The sequence below is a fragment of the Suillus subaureus genome (genome assembly GCF_016647635.1).
Source record: "Suillus subaureus strain MN1 chromosome Unknown BJ212scaffold_2, whole genome shotgun sequence".
Taxonomy (NCBI): Eukaryota; Fungi; Basidiomycota; class Agaricomycetes; order Boletales; family Suillaceae; genus Suillus; species Suillus subaureus.
The window spans coordinates 2,052,750-2,066,689 of record NW_024538558.1 but is presented as its reverse complement, the minus strand read 5'-3'; the positions used below and the strand labels follow the sequence as shown (position 1 = coordinate 2,066,689).

At 47.7% G+C, this 13,940-nt stretch overlaps 7 protein-coding genes and 3 non-coding genes across 10 annotated transcripts; 5 read left to right on the top strand and 5 right to left on the bottom strand.

Annotated features, from left to right (window-relative positions):
* Positions 1–357: 357 nt before the first annotated feature.
* On the top strand, positions 358–2,667 carry BJ212DRAFT_331273 (cytochrome P450). Its single transcript, XM_041342941.1, has 8 exons — positions 358–677; positions 733–811; positions 860–974; positions 1,031–1,068; positions 1,122–1,511; positions 1,568–1,715; positions 1,767–2,262; positions 2,310–2,667. Exons 1-8 carry the CDS (start codon positions 484–486, stop codon positions 2,587–2,589), a joined length of 1,740 nt encoding a protein of 579 aa, XP_041199451.1. The 5' UTR covers positions 358–483; the 3' UTR covers positions 2,590–2,667.
* BJ212DRAFT_331276 (SprT-like family-domain-containing protein) lies at positions 2,506–4,891 on the bottom strand. The gene is made up of 13 exons (XM_041342942.1): positions 4,640–4,891; positions 4,515–4,574; positions 4,430–4,444; positions 4,143–4,379; positions 3,726–4,091; positions 3,615–3,676; positions 3,462–3,561; positions 3,364–3,406; positions 3,273–3,312; positions 3,199–3,220; positions 3,103–3,143; positions 2,955–3,053; positions 2,506–2,903 (listed from the first exon to the last, which is right to left on the bottom strand). The coding sequence occupies exons 1-13, from the start codon at positions 4,699–4,701 to the stop codon at positions 2,746–2,748; spliced, it is 1,305 nt and encodes a 434-aa protein (XP_041199450.1). The 5' UTR covers positions 4,702–4,891; the 3' UTR covers positions 2,506–2,745.
* A 59-nt stretch (positions 4,892–4,950) lies between these two features.
* BJ212DRAFT_t19 lies at positions 4,951–5,053 on the top strand. Its single transcript has one exon. It is a non-coding gene; the product is annotated as a tRNA-Lys (tRNA).
* A 279-nt stretch (positions 5,054–5,332) lies between these two features.
* BJ212DRAFT_1454199 (uncharacterized protein) lies at positions 5,333–7,061 on the bottom strand. The gene is made up of 5 exons (XM_041338850.1): positions 6,666–7,061; positions 6,468–6,603; positions 6,052–6,411; positions 5,891–5,991; positions 5,333–5,829 (listed from the first exon to the last, which is right to left on the bottom strand). Exons 1-5 carry the CDS (start codon positions 6,720–6,722, stop codon positions 5,470–5,472), a joined length of 1,014 nt encoding a protein of 337 aa, XP_041199449.1. The 5' UTR covers positions 6,723–7,061; the 3' UTR covers positions 5,333–5,469.
* On the bottom strand, positions 6,986–7,069 carry BJ212DRAFT_t16. The gene has a single exon. It is a non-coding gene; the product is annotated as a tRNA-Lys (tRNA).
* On the bottom strand, positions 7,070–10,151 carry BJ212DRAFT_1318545 (MCM-domain-containing protein). Its single transcript, XM_041334323.1, has 13 exons — positions 9,939–10,151; positions 9,761–9,887; positions 9,130–9,711; positions 8,870–9,080; positions 8,671–8,816; positions 8,535–8,618; positions 8,239–8,475; positions 8,106–8,189; positions 7,932–8,056; positions 7,752–7,880; positions 7,361–7,700; positions 7,289–7,305; positions 7,070–7,240 (listed from the first exon to the last, which is right to left on the bottom strand). Exons 1-13 carry the CDS (start codon positions 10,082–10,084, stop codon positions 7,228–7,230), a joined length of 2,241 nt encoding a protein of 746 aa, XP_041199448.1. The 5' UTR covers positions 10,085–10,151; the 3' UTR covers positions 7,070–7,227.
* Positions 10,152–10,220: 69 nt separating this feature from the next.
* Positions 10,221–10,293, top strand: BJ212DRAFT_t20. The gene has a single exon. It is a non-coding gene; the product is annotated as a tRNA-Thr (tRNA).
* Positions 10,294–10,377: 84 nt separating this feature from the next.
* Positions 10,378–11,834, top strand: BJ212DRAFT_1295435 (maintenance of mitochondrial structure and function-domain-containing protein; the record flags this gene model as incomplete). The annotated part of the gene is made up of 7 exons (XM_041332317.1): positions 10,378–10,426; positions 10,634–10,762; positions 10,963–11,187; positions 11,237–11,329; positions 11,385–11,485; positions 11,581–11,649; positions 11,715–11,834. 7 exons carry the CDS (start codon positions 10,378–10,380, stop codon positions 11,832–11,834), a joined length of 786 nt encoding a protein of 261 aa, XP_041199447.1.
* An 86-nt stretch (positions 11,835–11,920) lies between these two features.
* Positions 11,921–13,286, top strand: BJ212DRAFT_330851 (uncharacterized protein). The gene is made up of 7 exons (XM_041342939.1): positions 11,921–11,944; positions 11,999–12,156; positions 12,209–12,232; positions 12,293–12,316; positions 12,380–12,605; positions 12,662–12,722; positions 12,777–13,286. The coding sequence occupies exons 2-7, from the start codon at positions 12,060–12,062 to the stop codon at positions 12,903–12,905; spliced, it is 561 nt and encodes a 186-aa protein (XP_041199446.1). The 5' UTR covers positions 11,921–11,944; positions 11,999–12,059; the 3' UTR covers positions 12,906–13,286.
* Positions 13,014–13,933, bottom strand: BJ212DRAFT_1258859 (leucine-rich repeat-domain-containing protein; the record flags this gene model as incomplete). The annotated part of the gene is made up of 4 exons (XM_041329978.1): positions 13,014–13,301; positions 13,363–13,698; positions 13,760–13,800; positions 13,852–13,933. The coding sequence occupies 4 exons, from the start codon at positions 13,931–13,933 to the stop codon at positions 13,014–13,016; spliced, it is 747 nt and encodes a 248-aa protein (XP_041199445.1).
* Between the last annotated feature and the right edge of the window lie 7 nt (positions 13,934–13,940).

The window sequence follows — 13,940 nt, the reverse complement described above, 5'->3', positions numbered from 1 at the left end:
CCTCCCGGGCCATTAGATGTTGTGCCATGCTAACCCGGTAACGAGATGGTCGAGACAACTGCACAAGACAACCAAAAGACAACATGTGACATCCTGACCTCAATTACCGTCAACTGGAACTTCGAAGGATGACTCGGACCGACAACAACTTGGCAGCCATGGTTGACTGGAAGAACCTACAATAATACAAATCACATTGTAATCGAGTCTCTGGAGGGAACAATGCTACCGTAGCGACAAGCTAGTTCTTGAAAACGTTGTAGAAGTATATGCCTGAGGTACCGGTTAGTGCTGTCTGTGCATGTGAGGCGGCTTGCTTGGATCTGTCCCAAAAGGGATGTTCGTTTGAAGCTGCTCCTTAGGCAGCGACAGCGCAAGCTTATAATAAGCGCCATGTCGTCGTATAAACATATAAAACATTCATAAGAACACCCATCTGGCACGTCGTCTTCCCCGAGGAAGTTCCAGCCCGCCCTGACCGTAATGCTCACCTCCATCGCGTCCACTCTCTCACTCAGCTTGCTAAAAGCATGTAGTGTGGTTCTCTTGATTCTGGTAGCAAGAGGACTCGTGTGGTTGATTAACATGATGATCGTAGCTCCTATGTTTGACCCGCTCAAGAAGATACAGGGACCCGACGGTTCTCCACTGCAGAACCACTTTCGTGAGGTCATGGAGTGCGTGCATATCCAGTTCAAGATCAATCGCGAGGCTGATTTACCTTTACTTCAGCCCCAGCGTATCTCCAAATACGCATGAAAAGTGGGTCAGGTCATTCGGGAAGACATTCAGATTTCATGGGTTCGGTAGGGTGAGTGCTTGCAATCTATTCCCCACTCGCCCTCCTTAAAACATTTAGCATGACTTTCGTCTCCTCTCCGTCGACTTTTGCGTTATGTCGCATGTCCTCAACTCACCGATCTACGAGAAACCATGGCAAACACGAACATTGCTGACGAACCTTTTTGGGCGCGGTACGCTGACTTGATTCTTTCTGGAGACGTGAATGTTCTAAGCGGGTGCATGCCAGGTATTTTTGCCATGGAGGGTGCAGAACACAAAGCTTTAGTGAGGACTGCACTTAATTTCTGAAGAAACAATATTCATATGGTTTCTCGCAGAGGAAGCTGATTGCACCGGCCTTTTCAACACAATCAATTAAAGCCATGACCCCCATATTCTTCCAGAAAGCTGAAGAGTTACGGGAAAAATGGGAGAGTCTTGCTTCTTCTCCCACATTGGTTGAGGATGCAAACTTTCCTCCCCTTCCTGCACCACCTTATTCTCCTTCTCCTTCTTTTGCCGAGGCAGTGATTGACATCGCTCACTGGTTCTCCCTTGCAACATTCGACGTGATAGGCTTGGCAGGTTTTGACTACCACTTTCATGCTCTCCAGTGTGAATCAGAAGAGGTCTACTTGGCATACAGAAATATGTTCAGGGTCGCTGACAAGGGTCCCAAATTGCAAGAACTTATCCAGCTTTATCTCCCGATAATTGAAAGGATATTTGTCAGTAATATTATCAGTTTGGCGGACACTTAACTGATACATTGTCTTCTTCGCAGCCTAATGAAGCCACCCGTATCACAGGTGAAAGTCAACGCGTAATCAGCGAAGCTGGCCAACAGCTCATCCAAAGCAAGAAGTGCGCCATTCTTGCTGAAAAAGCGAGTGCCAGCGAGATCAAAGAAAAAGACATTCTTAGTCTACTCAGTTAGTGCTCACGTCACTCTTTGTTGACTGTATCTGACATCTTAATTGTAGTCAAATCAAACCTATCGGCGGATATTTCAGGGCGACTTTCTGACGCAGATCTTCTATCCCAACTCTCGACGTTCCTTTTTGCTGGCTCTGACTCTACATCTCTTACTATGTCCTGGTGCATCCACCTCCTTTCCCTCCACCCTGGTGTCCAAGGTCGCCTACGCTCTGAATTAAACTCGATGTCTCCTTGCGCATCCAACTCTTCATCGGTGTCAGGCTATTCTGCGTCGACACACGCAGAAGCCATTGATGGGCTTCCTTTCCTCGACGCAGTAGTCCGCGAAACACTGCGTCTGTGTCCTCCCGTCCACGGTACAATGCGAGTTGCTACTCGTGATGATAATATTCCGATATCTTCACCCATAGTTCTTCGCAATGGCATGATCATTCAACCGGGCGAGACCATCCATCTCCGCAAAGGCTCTTACGTGCACGTTCCCATCGAGGCCTTGAATTTTAGCACTGACATCTGGGGCGAGGATGCAAGACTATTTAAGTAGGTATTTTTTTCCTCGTTGCGCCGCTTTCCTGACAACCTTACAGCCCTGATCGTTGGTCTTCTCTGCCTCACCCTGCACGAGCTCCCTCTCATCCAGGAATCGCGAACCTAATGACGTTCTCATTCGGTCCACATGCTTGCCCAGGCTGGAAGTTCTCGATGTTGCAAACCAAGATATTCCTGGCGACTCTCATCCCTCATTTTGTTTTTGAGCCTGCTGCAGATATACAAAAGTTTAACGCAATTCTGACGCGGCCCTACGTGTACGATCAATTTGAATTCGGCACGCGGCTACCTGTAAAGATTGGTCGAGTAAATCTCTGATATTTGTAGATGGGTATATTTCAAGGTCCTGTTGTTCAGTGTTGTAGCAAATGTTTTGTATTTTTAGTCTATCCTTATCGTCGCTAAAGCTAAAGTATTCACTTGGTCACCAGTCCAATAAATTGATGAGTAGATCACCATGGGCTAAGTGACGGACTACATAGCTCGCGGTGGAGTTTTATCATCGCGCAGTGTCACACCGTTGATGGCGCCGATCAATATATCCACCTCGTCCTCTGATGATATGGCATACACCGTGCTGTCAGCCGGTATTTGCCTGGTTTCCTCGAGAGCTGCGACAGGACGAGGGGAACCTAGAAGAACTCCATGAATCCAAGAATATTCAATACTAAGACAGACCTCACCTTGAGGCAGAGCCGTTGCCATCTTACAGACCTTAGGGGTCCTGGGTGCTCTTTGCACGAAGAGAGGGATGAGTTTTCCGACCCTACAAACGCCACAAACTAGGACAGATTCAATGCACCTATGAAAGTACATTTGAGAGCAGCTCACCGCATTCATCTGGTCTGATGGACTTGCTATATCGCCCATATCTAGTGCCAGACCATCAGACATTGGATGCTGGTGGCGGAGCGAAACTTGACTTACACTTTTGAACACCTTTCGCATTCTTCATAAAATGATCAAAGTGGCGCTTGGTTAAAGCAGAATCTCATACTTACTCCATTCAAATGGGTATGAAATCTCATAGTTGTGCCTCGTCTGGGATTGCAGCTGTCAGAAAGCAGTCACTTTGCATTCGTGGATGCCTACCGTGATTTCGATTTCTGGACGCTTGATCATCACTTTGTTGGCCCTAGCAAGGTATTAGATGAACAATAAGTGACAATGAAAAGGATGCGGGCACCGACCAGGCTTTGAAAGCTTGGCCATGACCTTCTTTCGGGTTGTCGTTGATGATCCAGCATGCCAGATGACACATCTCATGCGACAAAGTATTTCGTATCCGTTCTAGGAGCACACAAATCAGGGGTATGGTAGAGTAGAAACAAAGACCTCTCTACCATCACAATCCAAAATCTTGGCAGCCAGCTCAATCTCTGTCGTCTGAACACCATCCCTAGACCTGCCATCAAGATGAGCATAGTAGGAGATGTAGCACAAGGATTGGCTACCTGTGCCACTTGGCCCTTCCCGCGGTGGTTAAGAGACGCTTGTTCCAATTCAACTTTGTCTCTCGGGGAAGACCGTTATCGAATATTGTACTATTAAGCTCTTCAAAGAGCTGTGCAGTATATTTTTCGCGACGTGCTTGATCTGCATTTCCCCGCTTGGGGATCCTAGGGGGTGGTTTATTTATTCGTGGCGTTATGCTGCCAGAGATTTCCCGAGGAGTACCAAACCGCGTCTTATCCTCTCCAGGGGAATGTGAGTGAAATGACTCATCGTCACAGCGAGTAATCGGGAAGGAGGGAATGGTTTCGTTGACAGTAGATATCTGAGCACGACGAATGGGTTTGCGTGCACTTCGTGGCTCGTTCCTATCCGGTTAATGGTAAGCCCGAAATTAGCACTAGCGGGTATGGCCTTACAGAATGAGAATAGAACCATCGTCTGCATCGCTGTCATCAGCATAAAGTGACAAGAAGTCTTTCGGGCGCTGAGCCACAGGTTTCCTCGGCGTTTTGGGAGGACTCTTGACGAGATCAGTTAATTTGTCCGGAAAGTCGGAGGATGTATCATAGGTATCACTATCTGTCAATTCGATGATTTCCGACGGCCCACGAAATGAGCTTGTGTTGACAATAGTATTCTGACCCTGTCGAGTACTGTATCTTCATCAAGTATCTGATATCATAGCGCGCAAGACATTACTCACCCATCTTTGATGATCCTGGATAGTCATTTGAAAGTAAGAACACGTGAATATGTTTGGACATATACTATCACTGCCATAGTCTTACGAGTTGTCATCATCGTCCGAGGATATTTCAATGACTTCAAGTGAGACGGATTGACACTTTCTATACATCATATATGTGCAAGTTGTTGAACATCAAAGAGTGGTTTTCACGAGAAGGTCACACACCTGCCAGTGAGTCTCTCTTCCTCGCTATCTGATACTAACTCTAGACTGAACCCGCTAATCATTAATTCTAAGTATCGAGTGGCAAAAAAGATGACGGGGTTAGCCTGCCAATAATATATGGGCACTGGACTGGCGATAAGATGTTTGAAACTGACAAGTGGCTACGCAAATTTGCAATGGACAATGTTCGTCGAGACGCGCTTGTTCCTGGCGTCCCGTGACAATGTCAACGTCATCACGTGCATCTGAATGTGATAGGCCATAGTTGGATTTCCGCTCCACATTATATATTCTTGGTGGCTTCTTCTAAGGCCCGCCTAGCTCAATCGGATAGAGCGTCAGACTTTTACGAATTGTACGAGTTTGTGCAAGGCGGTGATCTGAAGGCTGCGAGTTCGACCCTCGCGGTGGGCTAATGTTTTACTCAAGTTTTGAAGGTAATCCATACTTCTAGTACAATAGCTGCTAGCCTCTCCAATTCATTTTGCAGTTCTGTCCTCCATTTCAAACTACACAGCTGGCGGACTGAGACCAGCTATTTGCAGTTCTGTCCTCCATTTCAAACTACACAGCTGGCGGACTGAGACCAGCTATGTTGCATGAGGTTTCTGATCGGAGGACTTACACAAATTCAAATTCAAGCTTTGGCCTACTCATGATACCCCTGTGAGCAGCCAAAGATCAGCAAATATTGACAGCAAACGGTAAGCAAGTTTAATGCTGAAGCAGTCGGCGCTTCCGACGTACATATCAAACAGGCCGGGATGGTAGATAATGTCATGTGGCAAAGATCATTGCAGCGGTATACGCATCTAAATCTTACTGACTTTCTAATCCTCTACACCCTCTTCCTCCTCCGCAATAAGCCTCTCCGCCTCAAGCGCAGCCATGCACCCACTCCCTGCACTGGTGATAGCCTGTCTATATCTCTTATCCTGCACATCGCCGGCAGCAAACACGCCCTTGACGCTCGTCTGCGTGGTTCCGGGGACAGTAATGATATACCCATCGGGGTCCGTTTGCAGCTGCGAGCGCACAAGGGACGTAGCTGGCTCATGTCCGATTGCATAGAAGAGTCCACGCACGGGTAGATCGCGCTCTTCTCCTGTCGTTACATTTTTAATGCGGAGGTTTTTGAGGAGGTCGCCGTCGCCTTGGCATTCGGTTGCGACGGTGTTCCAAAGGACTGTCTGTGGAAGCGTATGAGAGGTGGCAAGTGGTAAGGGGATATGAGAATAGAGGGAGACGTACAATCTTGGGGTGATTCATGAGGCGCTTGGCCATAATTTTAGAGGCGCGGAGTTCGCCACGGCGGACGAGGACGTAGACGTGGGAGCCATATTTTGTCAGATCTGCCAGTGTTTGGTGTTTGGTTTTTGGTCTCATAGGAGCAGATAATTAAAATATCTTACAGGTGGCTTCTTCTGCTGCAGAATCACCACCACCGATGACAGCTAGCGGCTGATTCCTAAAGATAGGGACGGCACCATCGCAGACTGCGCATGCACTGATGCCGCTTTGCCAGTATGTGACCTCGCCCTTGAGTCCTAGCCTCTTCGCGCTTGCACCAGTCGCGATGATGATAGTATCGGTAGTTTCTGGTTCATTGTGTTCCTCACCCTCTCGCCAATAACGGAAGGGGCGTGCAGAGAGATCGATCTTGGAGACGGTCTCTGTGATGATCTGCGTGCCGAAGCGAATGGACTGCTCACGGAACTTATCCATGAGCTCGGGACCAAGGATGCCAGATGGGAAACCGGGGTAGTTCTCGACTGCAGTGATAGATGAGATGCACTGAAGATAAGAGCGGGATGGTGCGTGTACGTACCATCTGTGGTCGTGGTAAGCTGGCCACCGGCAGCGAAACCATTTGCCATAAAGCCCTCGAAGAGGACAGGGTTGATGTTCGCGCGTGCAAGGTATACAGCGGCGGTGTGTCCTGCAGGACCTGACCCAATTATAACCTGCGCATGACAGTGGGTGAGTGCCGATGAGGAATGATGGAAACGAAATGGATGATACGGACAACTTTTGAGTGCATCTTTGTGCTCTTTGGGACTATTGCGTTTGTGAGTGGGGCCATTTTTGAATCCAGAACGGAGGTGGTTGCAATTGCGAGAGGAAGACCTTACTAGGCCTTGCAGAATGCGAAATGGAGAAAGTAGGGATCTCTAACTTTCGCCTGGTCATCGACAAAGCGCTTTCCACATCCTCGGGCAGAGACTAGTGCATCGCAATATTGTGCGTCAATGCTGACATAGCTCATCTGACAAGTAAGCGCGAGTTAAAAGGAAGGTCGAGATATCATTAGAAGTCAGGAGACGTGGCAGAATATGCAAAAACATTAGCCCACCGCGAGGGTCGAACTCGCAGCCTTCAGATCGCCTAGTCATAAGAGTCTGACGCTCTATCCGATTGAGCTAGGCGGGCGGTATCCTGGTATCCACGGGTACCTCTATCAAGCACAGGAAGAATAAAAAGATTGGCCCAAGGGCAAAAATGTTGTATCTACCTGATACGAAGAAAGACTATTTATCTACAGACATTCAAAGCAAACAACGAATGGATAGCATCGTTCGTACAACACATCAAACACCGACCCTGTGGCAACATTCAGGTCGTGCACTGAGATTTAAATAAATAACTTACCGATGCACGACCTTTTTCTGCAATGCACATGGGTTATCACCTCATTCTCGTGGTCTGACATAGAATGCTCACCTGACCAGAAAATCGTACTACTTCCCTCTTCTCAAGGATGAAGAGTGTCCGTTCCAGTGCGTGATTCGAGTAGCCCTGCTGCGTCACAAATTCCCTTACTAAACTTTGATAGCTCGTGCTCCAGCCCACAGGAAGACGTCTGCGCAATTCCTTCTCTATCCGTGACATCTCGTCATTCAGCTCGCCGCGAGACATGCCATCGACGGAACCTGCCGAGACAGCGTCCATGGTTGAGAACTTGAAAAGCCGGATGGCTTCCTCGACATGATGATTCTGAACAGTAGGTGATAATGTCATCTTGGCAAGCGATTCCGATATTCGGATGATGGCTTCTAGTTGGCTGTAAAAGGTGTTAATCTCGACAGCGGTGAATCTGATGGTGGATACCAACCGAACTGTTATTGGAATTGAACTCCGTTCGTCATTATCACGTTCCACTTGCTGAACCTGCTTCCGAAGACTAACAAAATGACTGCTAAGCATTTCTTGAGCATCTGGAGATAATCGCGGTGCGCATTTACTGAAGACCATATAATCAGCTTGCCTTTCAGGAATAGGGGATACTTCAAACCTCTTGCAATACGAGATATAGCGCTTCATTTTGTCGATGTCAATTTCGCCAACAGCTTCTCCATCGTCGTCTGTACTCTGATTTGGCCGGTTCATGTGGATGTTCATGACGTGCTTGGCAATCATCTAGATATTTCGTGAGTAAAGGTTTAAGATTAAGGAAGTGGACGCTGACACGATCTCGCTGTTCGTTGTGCTCGTCTTTGACGATGAAAATCATATCAAAACGTGACAAAATGGTTGTTTGAAAGTCGATGTTCTGGATACCATATCAGCAAACTGGAAAACCCTCTGGTGAGGACGAATACCTCGCCAGGGCTCCGACCTTCGTCATATCGTCCCCAAACTGGATTTGCTGCTGCAAGGACACTTGTCCGGGAGTTGAGCACCGTCGTGATACCAGCCTTCGCTATCGAAATGGTTTGCTGCTCCATAGCTTCATGAATGGCAACCCGATCTTCATCGCGCATTTTGTCAAATTCGTCTATACAGACAACCCCAGTGTCCGCGAGAACCATGGCACCACCCTCGAGATAGAACTCGCGCTGTGATGCGGAAAGTTAAGACAAAAAACAAAAATTTCTGCAAGGAAATCGACACTTACAGAGACTGGATCTCGCTGGACAACAGCTGTTAGTCCAGCTGCGCTAGAACCCTTTCCAGAGGTGTACACGGCGATCGGTGCAACCTGCAGGATGCAATGAGAGGGCGTAGAACGCAGGATTAGTGCCTTTGCATACCTTCTCGACAAACTTGAGCAGCTGACTCTTTGCTGTCCCTGGATCTCCGAGTAAAAGAACATTAATATCGCCTCTCAACCGCATACCATCTGGTAAGACCTTCTTAGAGCCACCGAAAAGTAGACAGGTAATCGCCTTCTTGATATCTGCGAAGGCAATGAGCAGAGATTAAAAACCTAGTTCATAGTTCGCAACGAACCAAGGCTGCCATAAATACTTGGACCAACACTTTTAGCAAAACGTTCATAGAAACCATCGCTACGTGCCATTTCGCCAAATTCTTCCTCCTCCTCAGGAGTGAATTGCACTCCAAAAGGATTTGAGGCGCCACCACCGGCAGTCGGCGAAGACATTTCGATGTGAACAAGGCGAAGATAAGGTTGTCGAAGTGCAGCAGGACCAGCAGATTTCTGTGATAATTTGATATGTGTATTCGGGAGAGATTGAGGGGATACTCACGTTCTTTGACGAATTGAAAGTAGAATAAATTCCAGTCGCGACTATTCGTGAGCCAGGTACGACCTTGCCCGTTAGGTATCGGTCTGCAGAGAGGAGCATGTGCCGTGGAAGTTCACCGACTGGAACCATGTCCGGTGCCTCTTGCAGTTTCAGAGTCTGCTGGTCAACAAAGGCCGACTTTGAGTGAACAATAATGTAGGGGTCCAGTGGACAATCCTTCTTCTGATTCTCCAGTTCTGGTGCATCACAGACTCTTGGTAGGCCTCGATCCGAGCCATTACCTATTCCTCCAAGGCCGCCGGCAGGGTATATAACTTTTGTGGACCGGCAAGCACGACATTGAAGATGAAGCTTTGTTGCTCGCGAGGAAAGAACAGAGGCAGAAATAACAATTCCAGGTATACGGACCAGCTTGTTCATCGTGTTTGCCGTCAAGTCGCGAACACGTTGCATCTGGAGGCCGGATTTGATGGTGATGTGGACTCTGGGGATTGATTGTAGAGCAGCCTCTGCGCGTTCATCAGAGCCACCAGCTAGTGGGAACAGGATGCTACGAGCCGCTTTAGTAGCCGCGTTCTCAAACTATACATGCTCTGAGCTTCGAGTACAAGAACACGGCAATTGTACTCACCAATGGCAAGATATCTGCCGGTCTGTCTTGAATTGCATGTGCTAGCTCATCATTATACAGACCAACATGCCGAAGATCCACCTCCAGCTGGTATTGCTTAAGGAGCAAGTTTGCACGAAGCTGATCTCTGCAAGCCTATTTAATGACCGTCGGATACCCAGCAGATAACAAAACTGACCTGTAGATGAATTCGCCTCCGACACGATATTGCAACAAAAACTCTAACAAGAGTTTCTCAGTTTGGGATGGAGAGTCACTAGATGCAACAGCTGGTGGGTCGTGGACCGAAACGGTGAACACATGATTTCCGTCGAAACCTGACATTGATGAGCGAAATAGAAAGGAGTATCTTCAATCAATGATGTGGAAGACGCGAGGCACATTATCCTTTAGGGCCGACAGATACGCGACATCCTTCTTTTAGACGGATATAGCGAGTTGAATACGGTTACATATTGACTCCCGTTTAGCTCAGTTGGTAGAGCGCGTCACTAGTAATGACGAGGTCAGTCGTTCAAGTCGGCTAATGGGAAATTTTTTTTGGTCTCCTATTACTTAAATCTGCTGCATCATTAGCCAATCCAACGCTGTGGCACTCGTCAATCTCACTGTCCATCATGAACTCGCAAATGGATACAGACGAGCAATCTGTAGTCCTCCCCTCCAGTACAACTTCCGGATTGTCTTTGTCACTGTCAGTCTACTGTCTGGCACCGTTAATAACGTTGACGTCGTCTTCCAGGCATCCCCTGCCAATCCTGAATATTTCTGAACATTTGACGAGACTAAAGCTTCAGACTCGGTCCCATTCACCTTTCGGCATGTTCATTTCTCTCTCTGCTCATTACCTATCACTAACAACAGATTGATCAGTCCTCGGCGCATTGCTAGGCACCCAGAACGGTCGAGAAGTCGAGATTGTAAATACATTCGAACTTGCCACAGAAGAAGGTCGCGATGACCTTGTAGATCACGATTTTTTGATGTCTAGACGAGATCAGTGTAAGTCTTCTATGTGATCCGCGTCCTCGCTGGCCGAACTATGTCCTTGTCGAAGATAAACAGGTGTTCCCCTCTTTAGAGTTCATTGGATGGTACACAGTAGCTCCTGTACCGACCTCTCGTCACATCGCGTTACATGAGCAGGCATGCAGCTTATCCCTGAGTTCTCATTTGTGAAGCTTATAGCCCACAGTTTACAGGGTACTGCTCGACGCCGCTCCTGCTTGTCCTACAACCATCCACGATATCTTCTTCTGATATCACTGGGCAGACACTTCCTTTCAAGGCTTATGAGCCCACTATCGAAATAAGGGATAAGAAGACACGTTCTGTGTTTATAGAGGCACCATACAAGGTAGAGACAGGTGAAGCCGAGCGTATTGCTGTCGATTGGACAGCCAAGGGTGGCGGTGGGAGTACCAGCCGTGGGTGAATCCTTCCTTCTACTAGGCCACCTCATCATCCTCTCTGCAGTTGAATCTCATCTTCAGTCTCAACGGGCAGCAGTCAAAATGTTACATGAGCGAATATTAGTTCTCGTGCAGTATGTGACAAACGTGATCGCAGGTACGTTGTATGTGCCAATTTGAAATGCAGGATATATACATACATTTGTACGCAGGCCAAATTCCGACAGATCATACAACCCTTCGATCTTTGTCTGCCCTGATTGCCTCGTTACCGGCCAGTGAAAACAAGGGCTTCCGCGATGAATTTAACACTGTGTGTAACTTTTCTACTTCACACCCTCTACTGTCCATATCTATTCAATATTCGCATTACCCCTTACTCACTCTGATATGTCATATGTCATACAGGAGTATGAAGACGTCCAGCTTACTGCGTTTCTTTCATCGCTTACAAAATCAACAAACATTTTGAATGACGTGAGTGATATCCAATCGTCAGTTTCCCGATTCAGTCTTGATCAACATGGGCGCTCGCTATGTAGCTTGTCGACAAGCACCTTGTACTCACAGGAGGATCACGGGACGATCGCACTCTAACTGTTAGGAGGAGGGGGATGGGTAGACAAGGGATGATGCCAGGGGATTGGGGGATGCACCCATAGTTACTTGAAGAATATTGTGCCACGTATCGTGTATCCTTTCCTTACCTGGCATCAAATACTCATGGATCATACTTGCAATTGGAAGGTGATTTACTGTTTTGCTGGAACTCGTATGTTTGTGTTGGTGTACAATTATTGTCTTGGACTGACTCATGTTTAAGTAGTGAGTCTGCCACGTATAACTGAGACTCCTACACTCTCACCAGTTCTACTTCCCAGTTAACCATGGCATGCGTTGAAGTCTTATCACTAACATCCCTCCTTGGTACGCTGTCGCCTAAAGGCGCTTACATTCTAGGTTATGGCTGGCTTTATGGGATGTGTAAGATTGTGTCACCATCCATTTTTGCACTGACTCATAAGACTGGATCTAGCTGTATGGGTGTCATTCTTTGGAGGTATGAGACTACTTATATTCATCACGAATTTGCCTTTCTGACGGACGGACATGTGTTCAGGAATAATTGCTTTGCGGGCATTGCGTTCGTCTTTCTGATTTACGTGTACCTCGTGCTGTCAATAATCAGCCTACTTCGTTAAAACAGCTAGGCACCAATTTGGTGCTCTTCAGCACAAGACCTTCCCGGTCTACTTTTCTTCCTCAATTGGACTCTCCTCGGCTTTGTTGGGGCTTTGGGCATATGCTCATCCCGGACTTCTTGCCAACATCACCAGCCCTCTTCGGGCTGATGTTGTACAGGCATATGTGCTCGGAACTGTCATAGTGTTGCAGAGCTGCAACCAGTTAGTTGTTGGGCCAATGACTAGCAGGCAAGTAGAATGTAATTACTCGAACGCCAGGTACTGAACCCTGATGTACCCGACAGTACTATGTTCCAGCGACACAAGTTGGAGAAAGAAGAAGGCAAAGACCACAATGAACCCGGGGTAAGTAAGCTCTTGCTATTTTTTCGATCATAACGCACTGATGAGGAATGGTAGGTTTCTGCCCAAATGAAGGCCTTGAATGCGAAGTTTGGAATGTTGCATGGTATCAGCTCGCTGGCCAACTTGAGTGCAGTCATTGCCCTGACCTTTCACGGCCTGTGGATAGGAAACTACGGCTTGTGAGGCACTTTCAGGGTATCATAAATCTGTCCTAAGAGCATCCGTGAAGCTCTCAACTGTGTCAACAGCCAGAGTAGATATTACGCAAAAATACAGTTCTAAGCAGTACAGTCATGCACCTACAGACTCCATGGATGGCATGTATCCTTCTCTCAAACTTCTCTCCAGCCTCCTGATCTCCTCAATGGATGTTGCCTTTGCGATGGCCAGTTTGACCTTCTCAGCATCTTCTTTTGACATCAACCGACCTGCCTTCCCTGACAGCGCCGCTGGCTTGGGCTCGTCAAGAGTGACGGCTGCTTTTGAACCCTGCTTCGATACGGTGGTGGATATCGTTGTTGCAAGGGCAGTAGGTAAACCTTCCGCTGTAAGGAACAAAGACTTTCCCGCCTCCCGCTCCTGAAAGGTGCGGGTGTGCTGAGCTATCGACCGCGCTGAGTTTTGAACGTCGTGGGCGCACCTTATCGCGAATCCTCTGAAAATCCAGAACTCTCAGCGATGGTATTCTCCATGCAAGCCACTCGCGATACCATTTCTTTTCCCTCACAGGGTTACCCAACAGGGCAAGGTACTTCAATCCTTTAATCTCCTTGAGAGGCTCAAGATCGCCAAGCTCAACGATACTGTTACCAGTAAGGACAAGAGTTGTTAGATTGGGAACTGAAAGGTGAATTGAGGGTGAAATCGAAGCAACTCGGTTGTTGGCAAGAAGGAGCGTTCTCAGTCGTTTAAGCAAGGGCAGATTGCCCAGCACGATGATCGAATTATCTGTGAAATCTATAGCATCGTGCTGGTCCTATTCCAAATGCAAGTTGTAATATCCGCTGGCACGATATACATGAGGCCAATGCACGTACCTTGGTCACACCAAGGTTTTCAATAGTAGGGATTTTGTAACCTTTGGAACGATGAGTATGGTTCGCGTTGCGACTGGATTTTACGAGCTCACCTCGTAGATCGAGCTGCCGCTCTTTTATGGGATTGAGTGCAGACGGGGCCTGCGCGAGCAGCTCGGGGGTGAGCTTGACCATGGCGGCT